The sequence below is a fragment of the Rutilus rutilus genome (assembly GCF_951802725.1).
Source record: "Rutilus rutilus genome assembly, chromosome: 5".
In the NCBI taxonomy this organism is placed as follows: domain Eukaryota; kingdom Metazoa; phylum Chordata; class Actinopteri; order Cypriniformes; family Leuciscidae; genus Rutilus; species Rutilus rutilus.
Genome location: NC_140213.1, coordinates 45640353 through 45659455, shown reverse-complemented (window position 1 = coordinate 45659455; position 19103 = coordinate 45640353). Strand labels below are relative to the sequence as shown.

The following is a 19103-nucleotide window of genomic DNA, read 5'->3' as shown; positions in this document are numbered from 1 at the left end:
TTATTATGAGCGTGTGACTAAACAGGGTGTACAAGAAATGATTAGAAAAGGAGATGCAAAGATATTTATCCTAACTGTTAGAATTATGATCATGTGCCTCATTTCTGTCCAGCCATTAGCAGTTTGAATGAACAAAGACTACAAACTACAAAGATTGAATACAAAGACAAAGACCAAAATAGCTCAGCTTTATTAATCCTTTGTATCAGAAGATATAGTAAGAGTATGAGGGGAGCTCCAGTAAGAATATACATTACATCAAATAGAAAAATACACTGTATAACAAGTCCATATATGGTCAGTTTCCTGGTTTAGATCACCACATATACATTTTTATACTGCTTTGCAATAGTGAATGGAAAACACTTCCTCCAGTCGAACACAGAGGTCCACATAATGAAGAACAGTACAGTCCTACAGAACAAAGAGACCTCTTCTACCATATATACTTGCAGACTAAGATAGTTAAATTAGAAATTCTAACAATAACAATAATTATCTAAGATGAACCTATAAAAGACCCAAGTGTTACAGAGTTTTATCCTAGGAGAACTTTCTATACTGGTCTCTATACAGATGTTTCACACAATTCAAGCTGAAATGTCAGAAGTTGTGTCCCAAATGACGCAGTATACACTATGCACTTATGTACTAAAGTGTATGAACTAAGGTTATTTTGTCATTCAACATCAGAGACTGATAAGCAGCATGTATGTGTGTATGTATGTATCGTATGTATACACACACATACATTTAGAAACTTTTATGTTAGATGTGATTAATTGATTTGACGGCACTAATAAATATACATACGCACACATGCTACATTAAAATGTAATGTTTTATGCTGGTTCACTTACTGTCATGTGACACCATACATTAAGACTGGTTAGGCTGGAGACATGTTTTATTCGTACACACTTGTAGCTTTAAGTTTATTGCAGCCATATCCATCAACATCATGGTTAAAAAGGTCAATTACAAAAACAAAACAACTCAAGAAAGAGATGCAAATGTGTTTGGTCACTGTCCCTTAAATTGAGTTTTGTAATTTGGGATATACACATGGCTGTGGTCCAAGCGGGTGTTGAAGGAATTATCCTGGTACATCCCGCACAACCCGAGGTGCTGTGAGAAGGTCTGGGATATGGGGTGATAGGAACAGGGCGAGGATTCAAACGTCACTGATCGAGCCCCGTACTCGCTGGATGTAGTTTTAAACATCAGGTTCTGAAATCTGGCCATTGCTGGATCTTCAGCTGATGAGTGAGATCCTGGTTTGACCATGCAGGAGAAGACTGGATTCCCAGGAATAGCACATGGAAACTGATGCTCGGGATTTGACATGACTGACTGCGGGAAAGCAGAGGAAAGTAAATCATCAGTCAGATAGCCAGTTAATCCTTTTAGTAACTTAAACCATTGACCACTGCTTAACTCAATTTATTTTCCTTAGTTTTGCTGTTATTAAAATATGATTTTAAGAATATATTAAATGCAATTACCAGTGGTAATATTAACCAGAATTTATAAATACAGAAAATTTAACGTTAACCCTCTAAACTTCCAGGAAATGGTCTCTCCATTTTTTTGTTGTTGTAATGTATTTTAAAATAAATTGTACTGTTTATTATTTGACCATGCACATGTATCTAGCTTTTTTAATGCAATATTTTTTGAATATTTTATGCATTATTCTTTCTAGCGCAATTCCAATATTACATTACAATGAAAAATATAAATTTGATAAAAAAGAAAGTATTTTGAAGTGTAAATATAAGCTTACCAGTTTTACAGCGAGAGTGGACGTAGTTTCACTCCTGTGTTGTAGTTTCGTCCCTATGGCAATGACCGGTCACGTCAGCGGCGCGGGAGCATAAATAAAAAGTTGTAAACATTTCATACTTTAATCAACTAGATTTGCTCGGAGTTTACATGTAAATGCTGGAATAATCTAATCTAATCAGCAACAACGCAAAGAGAGACACTTAAAAAAGTCACTCACGGGATACGTTTAGCCAGTTTAGCCCATTGACTGTAAAAAAAAAGAAAAAAAAAAAGGTTTAGCCCTGTGCCGAGAGGGGTTCATGGGAAATGTAGTTTTTAGGGTTCAAGAATGATAAGACACTTCTGAGGGGATAGGTCCGAGTAAAACTACAACTCCCATGCATCTTCCTCTCGGATATGTCTTTTTGTACTTTAGTTAAAAAATAAATGCAGCGAAGTTGAATGCTTTATTTTTATTCAACCAGAGTAAAAGTAAAAGTACCACAATTTCTTTATACAAAAAAAGTAAAAAAAAAAGAAAGACAAAAAAGAAGTTTTTCCCACTTTGAAATCATTTTCCAGATGCCTAGTTCTTGAAGATTAACTAGGTAACACTTGAGTAATTAGTGATTTTATGACCACATTGAGAGTAAAATAACGTTATTGTGATTGATAATGAGTAATTCTTTATAATTCGTCATTATTATAAGTTCTTAATCTCATTCAGTAATTAGCCTATTGATTACCTAAAAAATAACTATCTCAGTCCTATATTTGATATTTCCTACTGATTAGTTAATCTTGTTTCCATATTAGGTAATAGTAGCTGAAGTGTTAATGTAATAGCCTACTGCTCGTTTCCTGCATTACTTCCAGCAGTTACCTATTAATTTGACGGACCATTATTCTGAAGTGTTTTGTGTCTGCTAAAAGAAATGTGCGTTTGCCTCTAGGAGGTAAATATGTGTCATGGCCTATGGGATGAATATAGTATCAAAATGATTAACACGTGCAAGCACTATAATCCATGAACTTGGTAAATGTTGCAGATATGTTTTACTATCTACAACCAAATGCCTTTCAACTTGCGTGTGCAAAATTCAAAATTGAATGAATGTGTAGCAATTTGTACAAATAGAGACATTTTTGTGAATACAAATGTTTTCTTTTGTATTAGTATCATAATTTGCGCATGCAACAAAGAAGATGTGCGTTTGTGGATCAGGTGACACGCGTGCATTCACTGACGTCTTTTCTGAGTCAATCACATTTGATTTATTTGGATTTTGAGACTTTCCTTTCGCGGTTTTTAAGCATTTCACAACCCACACAAACAACTACAAATTAATAGGCCTGGTGCTAATTATTAATGTGTGCACATTCTGCACAACTACCCATTTATTAGACAAATTCACAAATGTGCGTCACTACATTTAAACTAATATAATACAGCGTGTTGTATTGTACAAACCTCACCTCACAAAATGATAAAAAATACATTTAAAAATGATACTTTACACAATTATTGTCATTATTATCTCACCCCGTCATTTGAAACCCATTTAACTTAAAAACAACAACAACAACAACAACAACAAGAGAAATAAGAAAAACATGATATGAACTTGAAACGATGAGGGTGAATTAATTGTGACAGAATTGTCATTTATTGGTGAACTGTTCCTTTAATAACTTGTGCTGGTTGTCCTCCTCTAGTGGACGGATGATGAATCGCACGTCCTTCAAATTTGTAGAACACTTTTAAATGTGTTACTGTGTTATCTCGAGTCTTGTAGATGTGTCAGACAAACGGAATAAGTATTTAGATGTTATCGTATTCATATTTAGATTAGTGGTTGATTTATGTTGTATGTTCGTTTAGACATTCACGTTGTTGGTTGTTTTATTATTATTTCTGCACTGGTTCGTGTAGCTTTACTGCCACTTCATTTAATCATGGGATTTGATTTGGAATGTTGTTTAGATCAAATATCCACATTTATACTATAAATTATGGTTAAAGTTCATACTTTATTTCTCAAAAAGGGGTTGCAAAGTGCTAGTAGATCCTGCTAATGTCATCTCTTCAGTCCCTCGACTTCACAAAAGTAAAACAAAAGAATTCTAAGTGAATTTGTTTTAAATCTTCTGTGAACATTTTGGTTTAGTTTACAGAATCATTTCCAAAGTGCTTTATTTTACTGTAGTGCCTGTAACACTGTCTCATTGCCAAACACTGTCTTTTGTGCCAAATACTGAAATAAATATATTTTATTTATTATTATGATGTTGTCATATGCACCCTTATGAAACGCATTACTTGTGAGCTGACTCATGTTGAAAGAGCGATAATCTACACACTTTACTGGTGAAATCTGAAATAATAATAAATTAATGATGATGTTTATCACCTTCTGAACTGATACGTGTAAATAAAGAATATTAATCTCGTTACTGATGATGGTAATGATGGACCAATAACAGCCACAGAATGTGATAGATAAGGCACATAAATTAAACTATTTTACAGATTGTTTGGGTCGATTTCCATCCTTTGCAATCGATATTTAAATGATTATAAATTGTAGAGTATAAAAATCTCCTGAGAATAGAATTAGGTTCACGGCACCAGAGAGAAATCTTGACGGCACTCGCAAGAACATGGATAAGTCGCTACATAATCAAATTCACAAATATTACACCATTTAAACATTATTAAAAATACATAGGCTACTGAGTTACTAAAACAATCTTTGTCAAAGATGTTACGAGCCCCTGTTTTTAAAATGCTCGTTGGAAAAGGGGTAAGCAACATAAAGGACACGCGAGACAAAGTGCAATTTAAACATGTATTATCAGGTTAATGAAGCCGGGATTCACCGATGCGTTCCTCAGTCTGTATCACACTCTTCTAAACAGGAGCCATTAGAGCAGCGGGGCACGGGTGCGCAGAGGCGGAGCCTAACACACAGAAGAGAAAGAAACCAATCAGAGCACAGAAACAGATACACACAAAATACAAATACAACACTCATAAGGCTTAGGCCGTTACAAAGAGTACACTTGTTTGTTCACAGTTTGAACGTTCTTGTTTGCATGTGTTTAATTTCCAGATCTGAGGTGAATTATCCACTGTTGCTTTTACAGCTTCAAAGCTGGAGCACTAAATGATATTCAGAGTCACATTACACACTTTTAACATTAAATAAAGCACATCAACAGCACCTGAGATTATCATCGCCACACTTTGTGTCTGTTGTTCTAACTAAGAGAACTGAACATGTCTCCAGACTTACTTTCTACATCATTTTTATGCTGTTGAGCTGCTCACCTCAGTTCGTTCACCACATGTGGGAACTCTTCCTCAATCTCCTGAAACCCTTGTACTGACAGGGTGAAAAGGCTGCAGGTGGTCAGCGCAGAAACTGTGGCCGACTGTCTTCCACCAAACAGGAGGCCGATCTCTGCAGAAACACAAAACCTCTTAAACTGGCGAGTATGAGGCTGGTTGTTTAAAACACACTGGAGTTTCACAGCAAAGATGATCTGACTGACCATCTGATCAATTCTGCACACAAAACTGGGAAAACATGTTCTAGATCTGGCAAGCTCTGTAATCTAATTTTGAGCATTTTTGAGTGTGAAACTCATGTGATTGACGCTGTTCTCACGCTCTCACACACACGTCTGTTTTCTCAGTGAAAAACATTGCGGTGTAAAGAGGACACTGACAGCGTGACGACAGACAAGAGGATCCTTTTCATATGAAACAAACTGCATTTAAAGCAAAAGTTTAAACACCCGCTCTAAGTGTGCATGTTTTGATGTCCAAATGTTCTTGAATATTTCTTAAAAATAGCATATTTTAACATAACATATAAAATATATATATATATTAACATACAGTATATATAGTATATTATATATATCTATTATGTGTGTGTGTGTGTATGTATAAAAATCAGGCAGCTGAAACTAATTAAATAGTCTGATACCCTGATTTTTTATTTCATTGCAAAATGTTATACATTTCTGGTATAGTATCAGCATAATGTATATAGCAGATCTAGACTGATTGCTTGTATTGTTGCAAAATGTAAACTATATTATTGGCCAGCTCTAATCTGATAAATGTGACTATCAGAGGCACGCAGAAATTCAGATATTATAAACATTAGCATGATTTTCTGTAAAGCTGCTTTGAAACAATGTGTATTTGAAAAGCGCTAAATTTGACTAGCACTGCAATGTGGACCAGACCGTTACTCTACACGACTACTTCTCAACTCCTCATACATCACCTCCAAAGTGATCTCCATCACACAGCTCCTCCATGGACACCCGCACCCGTCCATAGTCAATGAAGTACATTTTGTCGTGTTGAGAATTCTGGCAAATGATGATGTCACCAGTATTGAAGAACTCATTGTCCAACTTCATCAAGATGGCGTCGGTGAATTCTTTATTAAGCGACAAAAACAAGCTTTTGTTCATCAGGTTGGAGCATCTCTCTGCCATGATGTCCTTTGAAACAGAAAACACAGCACTATTACAAATTGTTGAGCCAAATGATTGTTTGACCAGCAGAAACCCGTATTGTGTGTTATCTGAAGTTTATATTTATGAATCAGTTAGAAACCTTTCTGAGCTGTTTTGAGACGACGTTGAGGATGTTCTCCTTCTCCCGGTGCCACTTGTACTGGGCAGTGGTGCGCTGGCGCAACTCTCTGGGCAGCTTTTGGAACAATGTGGAGGATTGTAGCTGGTTTATCTGAAATATTGATATGGCATAATATCATCAGAACCGCCTTGTATTTATTTGTTTAAACAGCTTTAATTTTAACTCTTAAAATTCCTTAAAAACTCTCAAATGTACCTTGTATGCATTGCCAGTCGCAGACATGCTCCCAAATGATGTGATCACGCAAGAAAGCAATGCAAAACACATTATATTTCCAGTCACCATACTTACGATCGCTACCCACCGTTCATCCACACCTAAAAACAAACAAAAGGGAATCACTTTAGTTCAATGTAAACCTTTACAGTTCTTCAGTGGTGTTTGCTCATGCAAAACCTTACGCCACAATGCTAGGCTAAGCCATTGCCTTCTTTGTTTTCATCTGGCAGATGGAAATCATATGTCTGATCACTTAAAAGTAACAGCACATCATGGATCAACTAACTTTGTATCACAGGTTTAAAAAAAAATCCCAAATCCTGATCGTAAAAGTGATGCTGTCCTTAGCAAACGCCACCGATTAAAGTGATTTCAGGAGACATTTTTCTGCACCAAAGACTGATTATCAGATTGATTATCATTTCTAAAAAAAAAATCAATGTGGAAAGAATGTTGTGCGGCGTACGTGTTGGTGTGTCAGCTGATCTCCAGAACATCTGAGAGAAAGCTCTGAAGGAAGCATAGGAGTATTTTTCCCCGATCGAGGCGTTCTGCAAAATGTAACAGAAAAACAGGAAGACATGTTGAACACATCATGTCAAACACATGCATAAGCAATACAAAATTAGACATACCTCAATTTTCTCTTTCACAACCCAGCAGTCTTGGGGAAACTCTTCCATCACAGAGATGAAGTACTGAACGCAAGTGTTCCAGTGCCAAATGAGGACCATCATCAGGAAAACTAAGACAGCCCTGAATGACTTCCTGACTCCTTCAAGCTGTACATCAGACATCTAAAATGATAGATAATAAAACATAAAGTATCCATAGAACAGTAAGGGTGTACAAAATACAACCAAAAATGTTGCTTGCTGGTTTATCGTGTTTTGACAGAGGAGGAAAAATGTGAGAAAATACTACAAAAATGTTCTCCTCTACTGTACAGCATGAACATATTGCCATTGAAAATGTCTTGCATAAACATGACGGTGAGTTTTACTTACACTTTCCAATTCAAACCAGAATCTCAGAAGCTTTGGCACACGGAGTAAACGGATCATGCTGAGAATCCTCACAAACATGAGTATCCGCACCAACTTCGAAACCACCAGTGAAGTGGTGTCAGCGTGGTCAAAGTGCTCCTGTGGTGAATTGGTTGTACTGTAAGAAGCATCTCTACAATTTGATCAGTGTGCGTGATATTAACTGATGAATACAATTACCACAATGACAATGATAACGTCGACCGGAAATGCAGCCACCACATCAGGAACAAACCAAGACCTGAAATAATCCTTTCGAATCAATTTCGGGTCAAGGATGACCTAGACAGAAACAGGAATGTATTTTTTAAACGTATTTTAGAAAGGTAAAGCCATAATCAATAATTAATATTAAACTATAGACATACAAGACAATGAAGGCATGTTCATACCTGACCGCCTTCGCTGAAAATGCCCATTCGAAAGTTAAAGCCAACATCAACACAAAACATGAGGTCTGAGAATAAATTGTAAGCCACCCAGTATTTGCGGGCACTTCCATGCATATCATCAGAAAATGCCAAGTCCAGAGGAATCGTTATGAGGTTCACAAATGTTAACACCACCATATACACAAGATAGACGTTCCTAAAAGACAGAAAAAGGCAAATTTTAACATTTCTTTTTAGATCACTGTCTCTGTGATGGCATTAATGGCACATTGACAGAAATAAGAAGACATTACATCCTCATGACAACATATGTATTTATTAAAATAAATAGTGATAATGCCATAGAAGACTCTATACCTTGAATTAACGTTACCATGCAAAAAACATGCCACATATTACATAGTATCATTCGTAGCACACGTTACGTATTCATTTCAATTGAAGGTGTAACATTTTTAATTTTATCGTTACATTTTATATTACTTATATTTATTTACATTTAGTCGCGTGTATTAAAAATTTGAATGTGAAATATGTATTTAAATTGTGTTTGATTTTATTATGATATTACAAAAAAAATATTCGTTCAGTGTAATCAGTTATCGTCTGTCATTCATGTTCACTCTTAATAACCGTGGTGAGCGTTAGTTTCAGGCTAGTGAGTCTGTGACTACGTTTACATGCAGCCAATAACCCGTTCAAAACCGGGATATTAGCAATAACCCGGTCGCGCACGTCCATGTAAACACCGGCAAAAACCCGGATATGCTCATATCCCGGTTTTTAAAAACCCGGATATTACCCCTGGGGTACCCCTTTTCTAACCCGAATATTTGGTCATGTAAACGCGTATCGGCATATCCCCATCAAAAGGAACATTGATTTGTGTTCTGCGCATGTTCTATTCGCAAGGAATCTTGGTCTTTTGAGTAGAGACGGCGCATACAGAAACCCGCGTGCAGTATACCGGAAGTAAACAAGAAGTAGAGGTAAACATGGCGAGACGCAGCACAGCAACACACTTTTGGAGCGAGAAGGAAAGCGCAAACAAAGGTGATCGCTATCTGCCCCGAACTATTCATTATCCGGGTGCTGCTGCTGTTGTTGTTGTCTTTGGATACAGGAAGAAGAATTGGAAATGACGCATATTGCGTCTTAAGGTTGTCCGTACGTCCTGACGCTAACCGTGCGTCGCCGTTTACATCGGGATATTCCCAACTGATTACAAATTCCATGTATACAGGAGTAACTCTCTCTGCTCACGCATGTAAACGGGTTATTCCGAATGTTTCAGAAACCCAAATAGTGACCCTAACCCGACCATAACCCGGATATTGGCTGCATGTAAACGTAGTCACTGTTAACGTCAACGTTAAGTTACCTGAAGTGACTCCGTGGGTTCAAGACCCAGCGCTGGGTTTCGCCTTCAGCTTCGTGTTTATCTTTATCTTCATTCTCGTTCTGTTCAACACATGGTTCAACACACACTGATCTCGGGCTTCCTTTGAGATGTATAAGTTTCGTCCAGGTGGTTTTTCCCTGACCACTTGAGCTGTTTTCACTCTTCATCGCGACTGAGACTGAGAAACTGCCAGGTAAGAGCAGAAAGCAGACACGATTACACGTATTTGTTTATGTTTGTTTTTGTTTTTGTTTGTTGTATTTGTTATTTGTTTATGTTTGAATTTTAGAATGACGCGATCGCGAACCGGCGCGTGACAGTCGAGCAGTGATCGGCAAATTACACTTTTTTTAAACTTCGTTCATTCACTGGATTGTTTTTATTGGACTGTTTGATTTGTTGCAAAATATGAAGAAGTTATCCTGAAATCTTAAGACATTTTCGTGGACAAATTTATGTACACTCCAATGACAGCCATTTAACAAACGCGCGCGCGCACACACATACACATGGGTGTTGTTCATAATCAGTTTGCCTCTACAAAGTATGCTTTATTGATAAGGTAGGCCTATATTGTGTACTAAATTTGGTGCTTCAATGTCACTTTCTTAAGCCACATTAAGCGTATTATATGAGAAAAGAACGCTTGATTACGGTGCCGTTGTCTGTTTGAGCAGCTACTGCCATCTAGTAGGCTAGTAGCAGGTTTTCTGAGATATTGGGTTTCCTCAGACAGCTCTCTCTGTGTGTGTGTGTGTGGATCGTGGAAGGCTAAACCGGCGAAATGAAAGTCTCAAGATCCAAATGAAACAAATAGGATCGACTCAGAAACGAGTCAATGAATGCACACGTGTCACCTGATCCACAAATGCACATCTTACTTGTTGCATGCACATATTCTGACCTACATTAATACAAAATCGAGGTTTTGTATTAACAACTATGTCTCTATTTGTACAAAATGCTGCACATTCATGCATTTCTGGATTTTGCACACAAAAGTTGTAGGCTATTGTATTAGTTTAAATGTAGAGACACATATTTGTGAATTTGTCTAATAAATGGGTAGTTGTACAGAATGTGCACACAATAATAATTAGCACCAGGCCTATTAATTTGTACTTGTTTGTGTGGGTTGTGAAATGCTTAAAAACTGCGAAAAGAAAGTCTCAAAATCCAAATGAATCAAATGAGATTGACTCAGAAAAGACGTCAGTGAATGCACGCGTCACCTGATCCACAAACGCACATCTTCTTTGTTGTATGCGCAAATTATGATACTAATACAAAAGAAAACATTTGTAGCCTATTCACAAAAATGTCTCTATTTGTACAAATTGCCACACATTCATTCAATTTAGAATTTTGCACTCGTAAGTTGAAAGGCATTTGGTTGTAAATAGTAAAACATATCTGCAACATTTATCAAGTTCATGGATTATAGTGCTTGCACGTGTTAATCATTTTGATACTATATTCGTCCCATAATGGCCAGTCAAACTCACTTTTTTGTGAGTGTGATAATGCCAAAACATGTAGCAACCAAAGTGATGAGGAGAGATAAAAAAATAAAAAATACAGATATTAGAGGGGCAGATAAGAGAGACCACACACACACACAAAAAAATTGACCTCATAGCAAACATTTCATAATTTTATTGCATTGGTAGGAAAATGCTTACACTCATCTCGGATGAGCAACAATAAAAAGAACAACAGACTAGATGCATTTAAGCACAGATTAATTGAAAAAAAGAGAAAAGTTTTGTCTCTTTAAAAAGAAAACTAAATATTAAGTCTAACAAATTTTTTTTTGCTCTGTATCAAATCAATTATAAAAATAAAACTTTAACCATAGAATATGAAGAAGAGTTTCAAACTTCTTTAAATTCATGACTAATAGTAAGCAAGCAAGTCAGAGCAAGCAGGTAAATGTGCTGTATTGCATTCAATACAACAGAATCATGTGCAAAATCAGAGCACAGCATCTACAGGTCTGTGCATAGTCATGCTGAAAATGTTCACGCTTCACATGCAAAAGAAAAACATCACAATAATTAAAATTTAAGTAGTGCTTTGACTGAGGATTTACCAACATAGTATGTACAGACTACACAGACATACAAATAACATAATATGCAGGAAGACTGAATAAAAAAGAGAAGCCCCTTCATGACTTTGTCGTACCACGTAGTTTAAAAAAGCCGACAACAACAAAAATGTCTCCAAGAAATTTCCATTACAGTTATTTTTTTTTTTCACCTTGAGACAACACACATTTTGAACAACATATTTTTTCAAGCATGACAGGGATCACATGTATATAAAATAATCAGTTTGATACAGCACATGTGGGAGACAGTGTTATATGGTATATGTACACAGTTCTGGAAGTGTCCTGCTACATGAAGTACATGCACAGTCAAAAACAGTAGGTGAGATGCAAGGTCAAAGCCTAAGCAGGAAGAAGACCTCAGGTTCTGAAGGGTTGGAGAAGTCAGGAGGGAGTACAGAATCGTCGTTATAGTAGCGATCTCCGTATCCGTATCCGTAGCGTAGCGAGGTGCAGGATCCTTCAGGCAAGCCTCGGGTCTCAGGACCCAGTTGATCCAGGTAACCAGCGATATAAGAGCCTGTAGAATGCCTATTTGGAGGAGGATTTTGGGAGGAGACTGGCTTATTGCGGAGTACTACTTCCATGGCACTCTGGTGTTTGGAGGCCTCCTGCTGTCTCTCACGTGCACGACTGGCTATATGACGTACACGGCTTTGACTGCGGGATGACAGTCGCCTTGACAGAAATGGAGGAGGGTCTTCATGATCATCGACAGAGCTCTGAGGAACCAGAGGGAGCACTGAAAGAGGTTTCGGGGCGGGTTGAGAACAAGAAGGGAGGGGACGCGTATAATCTTCGTGTTCTAAAGTCACAAGCTTGCGAAGCTGCTCAGTTAAGGGATCAGTGGATTTAGGACGACCGGACATCCCACACATCCGTCTTTGGTCTCGCATTGCAGGAGTGACGAAACTTCGGCTGATTGACTTGTACTTGCTCTGAAAGTTGCATGAAATGTCCTCGGAGGTCAGGTCTCCCAGGCTCTTGGACTTGGAAGAAGCAACTGGGGAGAGTCCGTTGTGGATCTGAGGAGGTACGGGAAAGGCTTGGCTGTGTGGAGTTGGCTCTTGCAGTTCAACTGAAATCATGTCGTAGTCTGAAACGGGTGTGTATAAGTCCCTCTCTCGGCAGCCTTGAGTCTTCGCAAGACATTCTGAGGACGAAGAGCTTGTGTGTAAATCCTCTGCCCTGCTGACCAAGCTGTTTGGGTCTCTCGTCTCCTGAGTCCTCGCCTGATCTGTTCTGTGACTTCCAAGTGGAAATCTCCCGGTGTCATTATAACAGGTAAACTTTCTTGGCAGGGATTTGCCAGTAAGGTAGGTGCTAGAGAACAGATTTTGGTGTGGAGATTGGTGTCTTTGAAAGGGTGATGTGTTTGTGGAGTATGAGTGAACAGGAGAGGGAAGGTATGAGGGTTTGTATAGATGTGTTGGTTCGTGATATGGGGAGGTCTGGTTTAAGCCTTGAACACTAGCGAAATCTCGAGTCGAAGGGGTCAGTGTGTTGTCTAAGGGATCCTCGTCCACATTGATCTCCACCTCCATCAGACTGCTGCTTACTGAGTCCTGGCACAGCAAGAAACGGTCTGAAGCTGTGCTGTTAAATGAGGTTTCTCTGTAACCTTCGAAGTTCCTGAAGGAACCAGTGGATTGGCTATAGCTTTGCTTTAGATTTCCACGTGCGGACCATTCTAGAGGCATCCTGATGGGCGAGGATCCCTTGCTGACCGCAGGAGAGTCAAATAAGATGTTTTTAGATACAGGAGAAAGCACCTCCTCATCCAAGATGGTAAAGACTTCAGGTTCGGTTGTTTCAGGACTAGAAGGTCTCACGGTTAGCTCTGAGGTTGTGCACGCAGATTTCCGAATGACTTCTTTTAGGGGAGTGCTGGAAAGCTTGTTGTTGAGATGAGGGATGTCAGACGGGGGAAGAGAATATTTCAGAGGTTGTGAGTTGGATTGAAGTAGTGTGCTCTGCTCAGAAGTGAGCTCAAATTGGCCAATCAAAGCAGAGATTGAGCCACAGGTGTCATACTCGTTATCTAGCGAGACAGCGTCAATAAGGCGAGAGAGAGCGCTGTCCTGAAGGGACACTTGACTCTTCAAGTCTTGCAGATCCATTCTAGGAGGGTGCGATTTGGTGACGGTACCTGAAGAAGAGGAAGAAGAGGAGGTTGTGGAATACGTGGCTGCTTTTGGTGTTAAAATGTTATTTTTAGGAGCTTCCAACTTGCTAAATTCTCTTTGACTTCCTTCACTCTGTAAGCCACCATTATAACGTCGATCTGAGGGACCTGACCAGTGGTCTTTTGGCCCTTTGGAAGAACATAATTTATCTGCTTCAGTCTGGTTGAGACCACTTCTTGAATGTTCTTGGTGAGAATCACTCAGACTTTCCCTACTGCCCACAATGACCAGGTAAGGAGTTTCGTTTGTATCTTTGGGCTCAGTGTTACAGTCTGGAATGGGGTCAGCAGAAAACGAATGTTCATCGGGCTCTTTGAAGGCAGACGTTTCAAAGAGAAGATCCACTGAGATGGATCTGGGTTTCTCAAGGAGGAAGGAATCTGTGGAAGACATTTTTTTTACAGGAGATGATTGTCAGTAACTTCAATAAACACAAATTAAAAAAACATCCTCACAGACCAAATTCCAACACGAAACTCTGTACACCAGACAAATGAAATGTACCACCAAGTACGACGGTGAGAAGGAAGTTTGATAATGGCACTGTGTAGGTGCATGGGGAACATTGAATTTTTTTCAAAAGCTTTATTTTTTTCCCAAAAGCTTTGATGGATTACTTTTCGTATGAAACACAACAAAAGTTGTTCAGAAACATTGGTGCAATGGCTTAACACTGAAATGTTTTTGGGTGAGTCGACCTGAGTATAGCTTGTGGTTTACCTGCAGGGGTTTTCCTAGTCAGTTTTCTACTATAGAGAAGCACAACAGTAAAGACAGAACAAGACAAAGGCAAGTTAAGGTATTCAAGAAAGAAATGCGTGCAAGTCTGAATCCGTAAAAGGGACCAGCAGAACTAAATGCAATACTTAAGGTCCTTGCACACTGAGTCCGAAATTTTCGCATGCGTTTTTTCGTATTCGTGATTCGATGGCTCTGAAATGTCAAAACACCATTCAAAATGCTTGCTACGGATGCGAAAAATGCAGAAAATCGAACCTGATCCGAATTCAGTGTGCAAGGGCCTTTAAAGGGATAGTTCACCCAAAAATGAAAATTCTGTCATTAATTATTCACCCGTGAGACTTGAAATTTGAGAGCTTTCTGGCCTTTCATTGACAGCTACGCAACTACCACTCTGATGCTTCAAAAAGATCATAGAGAGATTGTAAAACCAATCCGTATGAATTGAGTGGTTTAGTCAAAATTTGCTGAATGTTTTATTCACATTTAAACATTAATCAGTGAACATAAACGCAAGCTCAACCGAACCTACTTGATGTGCGAGAACAAACCTCATTGGTTCTTGCTGAAGCTCAAATGTGATGCGTAACACAAGAATGAACCTCATTGGTTCTCGCACTTCACGCAAACATGTTTGAGCTTCTGTTTACCACAACTGATGTGTGAGTTGATGAATGTTTATATGTGAATAAAAGCCTAAATTCAATCTGTTTGGTCTAAACCGCTTAACTCAGATTGATTAGTTTTACGATCTCTATGAACTTTTTGAAGCGTCTAAGTTTCAGTTGCGTAGCTGTCAATGAAGGGACAGAAAGCTCTAAAATTTCATCCAAAAGATCTTCATTTGTGTTCTGAAGATGAACGAAAGTCTCACGGGGGAATAATTAATGACAGAATTGTAATTTTTGGGTGAACTATCCCTTTAAAAGGACTGTGAAACAATGGAGAGCATGTGAAAAGGTTACATAAACAGTGAAATTATTAATAGAAGTTAAATAATAGACACTGAAAATGTGCAGTTTTCTTTTCTGAAAGGATTGTGAAAGCTTTCTTAATCACAAAGGTGCTGTAGTGTTAATGATTTGAAGAACAGGCTACTGTCCACATCCACTCTAATTATGCCTTATAGCTATAATGGTAGGGATAACAATATAAATGTATGCATTGTGTAACAGCTTTCATTCTGATTCATTAGGACACAGGGTTAAACTTTATTTTAAGGTGTCATTGTTACAGTATAATTATATATTTAAGTACTGTGTAATATTAAGTAACTACATGTACTTACTATAGGGATAGGGTAGGATTAGGATTTGGTTGAGGGCCATTTGCATGTTATTACTATGGTAAGTACATGTAACATATGTAACAAAGACACTGTAAAATAAAGTGTTACCGGACACAGTCCCTAAGGGAATGTCAAGGGAATTATATAAGCAACTGACCAATGATTGTGTCAGATCCAGGATCAGACCCTTCCCTGTCTGGAGTGGACAGGCTGAGGTGAGTGTTTAGGAGCTTGTCCAGTGGCATTGATGCTGGGCGGTGTTGAAGAGCTCTTCTGTTCCCCGCTCTCCTCTCAACATGAGTGGACTGAGAGTCCCCAGTGCTGTGCTTTCTGTCATATGTAGCTTCAGCCAATGGCATCTTGGTTTTTTTGCGGCCCTTGGCAGGAGCGCTGGCAGTCCTCCGGAGGAGATGGTCGGTTATGGATCGTTTACGAGGTGGAACGCCGATATTTGTGTCCACTGAGGACTTGGAGCTTCTGTTGAATAAGCCTCTGAAACCCCGCAACTGACGACCCTGAGAAACCGACAGGGATAAAGAGAGAATTCAGAAGATTATCTAAGCAATTTAGGACACAGCAAAAATTGTATGTATATGCACTCTAAAAATGCCGGGTTGTTTCAACCCATGTTTGGGTCAAATATGGACGAACCCTACCGTTGGGTTAAATTTTTTTAATAATTTTTTTTTAAAACCTAACAGTTGGGTTGGTCCATATTTGATCCAAACATGGTTTGAAACAACCCAGAATTTTTTGGAGTGAGAGAATGATTAATGCAGTATAATTTTTTAATTCCTAATATGATGCATTATTTGTACCCTGGAAATCCAGAGTTCTCGCGAGAGCACAAGTTGAATTTGCTCAGCGAGTTTACTCTGGCGGTCGAGTAATGATGCTCATTAAATATGCCCCTCTATCTGAGCTGCACCAATCACATCGGGTTATCTGATATAGGCGGGCCAGAGGCGAGATGACGACAGCGCTGTGTCGTCGAAGTCATTAGTAAACATTGCAAGATGGCTATGGATGAACTCCAGTTGTTTGAAACGGCTTTGGCCGCTACAATGAACGAGTTAGACTTGGCTTTTTATCTAAAAGAGGAACAGAAGACGCCGCTCGAATCCTTCCTTTGCAAGAAGGGCGTTTTTGCTGTTTTGCCGACCGGATACGGCAAGAGTCTAATCTACCAGTTAGCTCCGCTGGTAGCTAAGCGTATGGGGCTTGTTGTGATTGGTCGTAGTGTTATCCAATTGCGTGCAGTGAGATTTTCAAATGCATGCTTGGTGCCGCCCCTCGAGCTGGCCGATTTTCATTAGTCGACGCCAGACCATTAATCTTTCACATTTAGGTCTGGATTTCCAGGCTACATTATTTGTGCAAAATGTGTGATCCCAACCTACATGTATTAATTTCTTTTTTGAATTAACATGATTTTATGGTGACTTATTGGTCCTGGTGGTAACATATGATTCATAAAGTCCCTAGTAGTAAAATATAGTAATTACAAATAATATATTTGCATTTCCTCTTAAGGAGAGGAGGTTGTTGCTACAAAACCTACAAACTTTTGATATTTCGGAAAATCCCAGGATGTCTTTATGATAAACCAGATTAAGATGTACAGTCTCAGAGAAAAGTCTATCTCACACACACACACACAAATTGTTGCTGAGTCCCACGTTAAATCAAACCATAATCAGAGACAATAACAATACATACATGCAATGTCACGTTAATTTCAAACAGTCAACTTCAATATAATCACACAATGACAATCTTTGACAGATTACAGTGATAAGACAGACACGGCACTTCTGCTCCTGTGCGAACTACTGCATTACTGACTGCATCCCACAGATGGCAGCATATTCTCTTGAATCATTCAACCATCTCTCATTTCAAGCCTTCAAAATATAACCATTTCACTGGAAGCAACAAAACCATCTTTACAACCAAGGACAAAACTGACCAAAACAGAATTACTTGCAAAACAAAAAACGGGGACAAAAGTAAAAGACGTATCCATACAACTGCACGTTTACAACAGCTTAGTGTTTACTAGCCAAGAACACGATGTGACATCGACACATTAGTAGACGCTCATGCAGTATCATGCAGTGCACTACATATCCAGGGTACCTTATTAGCTCCTAGCAAGTGCATTATGGTATAGCTTGGGTTGAGGACTAAAGGACTCCACTGGAAAGTAAAAAGGTTGGAGGAACTTCAATAAAATGTCAACGGGGGGAAATATCAATAAAGATATTTTCCTATTTCAGATGCCTTTTTTTAGATGGAAATGAGAACCAAATGTCACGTTTGTTTACACGGCAGTAGAAATGGACAGAAACAACAGCTTGCATAACAGATTGTAATGATAACCAGCTTTTTTTTTACACCTTTTAATTTAATCAAAGCAGTTCCACAATTCCTGGCACCTTAGTTATCAATAGGAACGAATCGAATTATTAAATGTATGAAGAAATAGCGTTGAATTTAAATTGGTAACATGCCCAGGGGAAATGTCTGTGGATCTTTATCAAACTGATGAGGTTCAGCTGTGTGTGTAGGCATGAGCTCACCTTCCCATAGATGTCATGCACTGTGATATGGACAAAAATGGATGCCTCTGTCATTCCCTCCAAATAAACGTGTCTATATCCTGTGGGAATGGGAAAGAGGAGCAATGATTGAAAATGGGATGGAAGAAAGGCTTTCTATTTACTAATGGCCCTGAATCCTCCATCATCATGATCTTTTTAATCTGCTTATATTAGTTATTTAATAAGCTGATTATGTGACTGCTGTTGTTCACACACACTGAATGTACAGTATGTTGTTTATTAAACTACAATCACTTTTATGTCCCAGAGGTGAGCTTATTGCAACAGTTCCCACAAAAATGCTGAAATATTATGGAAATGTGAAAATAATGCCTGTTACGTTCCCAGATGCGCACTAAACTTACAGCACTTGCACTGCATTCATTCACTGAGAAGATCGTGAGAGCATAGTGCGTGCGCAAACAAACTATATACTTATTTACTCAGTCTTTTGCCATTTGATAAGGACACAAAGCCATATCGCGCTTTAGATTTGAGTTAGTTTGACACCAAAGCAATGGTGCAAAACAACGTTAGAGAAATGTTCTGTAATTATGAGAAGTTATAAAATATTTTCAGCTCATTATGAAACTGTGACAGGACAGATGCCAGAGCCTAGGTAATTAATGGGAAACAAAATAATTCATTAAAATGCATATTGATTT

At 38.5% G+C, this 19103-nt stretch overlaps 2 protein-coding genes across 4 annotated transcripts in view; both read right to left on the bottom strand.

Annotated features, from left to right (window-relative positions):
• Window positions 1-4603: 4603 nt before the first annotated feature.
• Window positions 4604-9238, bottom strand: LOC311291040 (potassium/sodium hyperpolarization-activated cyclic nucleotide-gated channel 1-like). The gene is made up of 11 exons (XM_084409881.1): window positions 9128-9238; window positions 8106-8301; window positions 7894-7995; window positions 7675-7812; window positions 7303-7464; window positions 7134-7218; window positions 6644-6765; window positions 6407-6538; window positions 6069-6291; window positions 5099-5231; window positions 4604-4728 (listed from the first exon to the last, which is right to left on the bottom strand). The coding sequence occupies exons 2-11, from the start codon at window positions 8280-8282 to the stop codon at window positions 4659-4661; spliced, it is 1344 nt and encodes a 447-aa protein (XP_084266007.1). The 5' UTR covers window positions 8283-8301; window positions 9128-9238; the 3' UTR covers window positions 4604-4658.
• A 1909-nt stretch (window positions 9239-11147) lies between these two features.
• plch1 (phospholipase C, eta 1) overlaps window positions 11148-19103 on the bottom strand; it is a 66442-nt gene continuing 58486 nt past the window's right edge. Inside the window, exons 20-24 of one of the 3 annotated variants that reach the window (XM_084409879.1) lie at window positions 18418-18497; window positions 17975-18034; window positions 15993-16350; window positions 14527-14555; window positions 11148-14186 (exon numbers count right to left, since the gene is read on the bottom strand). In XM_084409879.1, coding sequence (XP_084266005.1) covers window positions 14545-14555; window positions 15993-16350; window positions 17975-18034; window positions 18418-18497 — 509 coding nt within the window. In that variant the 3' untranslated portion in view covers window positions 11148-14186; window positions 14527-14544. The remainder of the gene's footprint in view (window positions 14187-14526; window positions 14556-15992; window positions 16351-17974; window positions 18035-18417; window positions 18498-19103) is intronic. The other 2 variants (XM_084409880.1, XM_084409878.1) reach the window with 2 other exon arrangements.

What these genes read in the sequence shown, in the direction of transcription:
- LOC311291040 (XM_084409881.1), bottom strand. Translation starts at nt 8,282, where the DNA reads ATGGTGGTGTTAACATTTGTGAACCTCATAACGATTCCTCTGGACTTG. An exon ending in ACGTTATCATTGTCATTGTG is followed by an intron (nt 7,813 to 7,893) that starts GTAATTGTATTC and finishes AATTCACCACAG; the next exon opens with GAGCACTTTGACCACGCTGA. An exon ending in TCTCAAAACAGCTCAGAAAG is followed by an intron (nt 6,292 to 6,406) that starts GTTTCTAACTGA and finishes TCTGTTTCAAAG; the next exon opens with GACATCATGGCAGAGAGATG.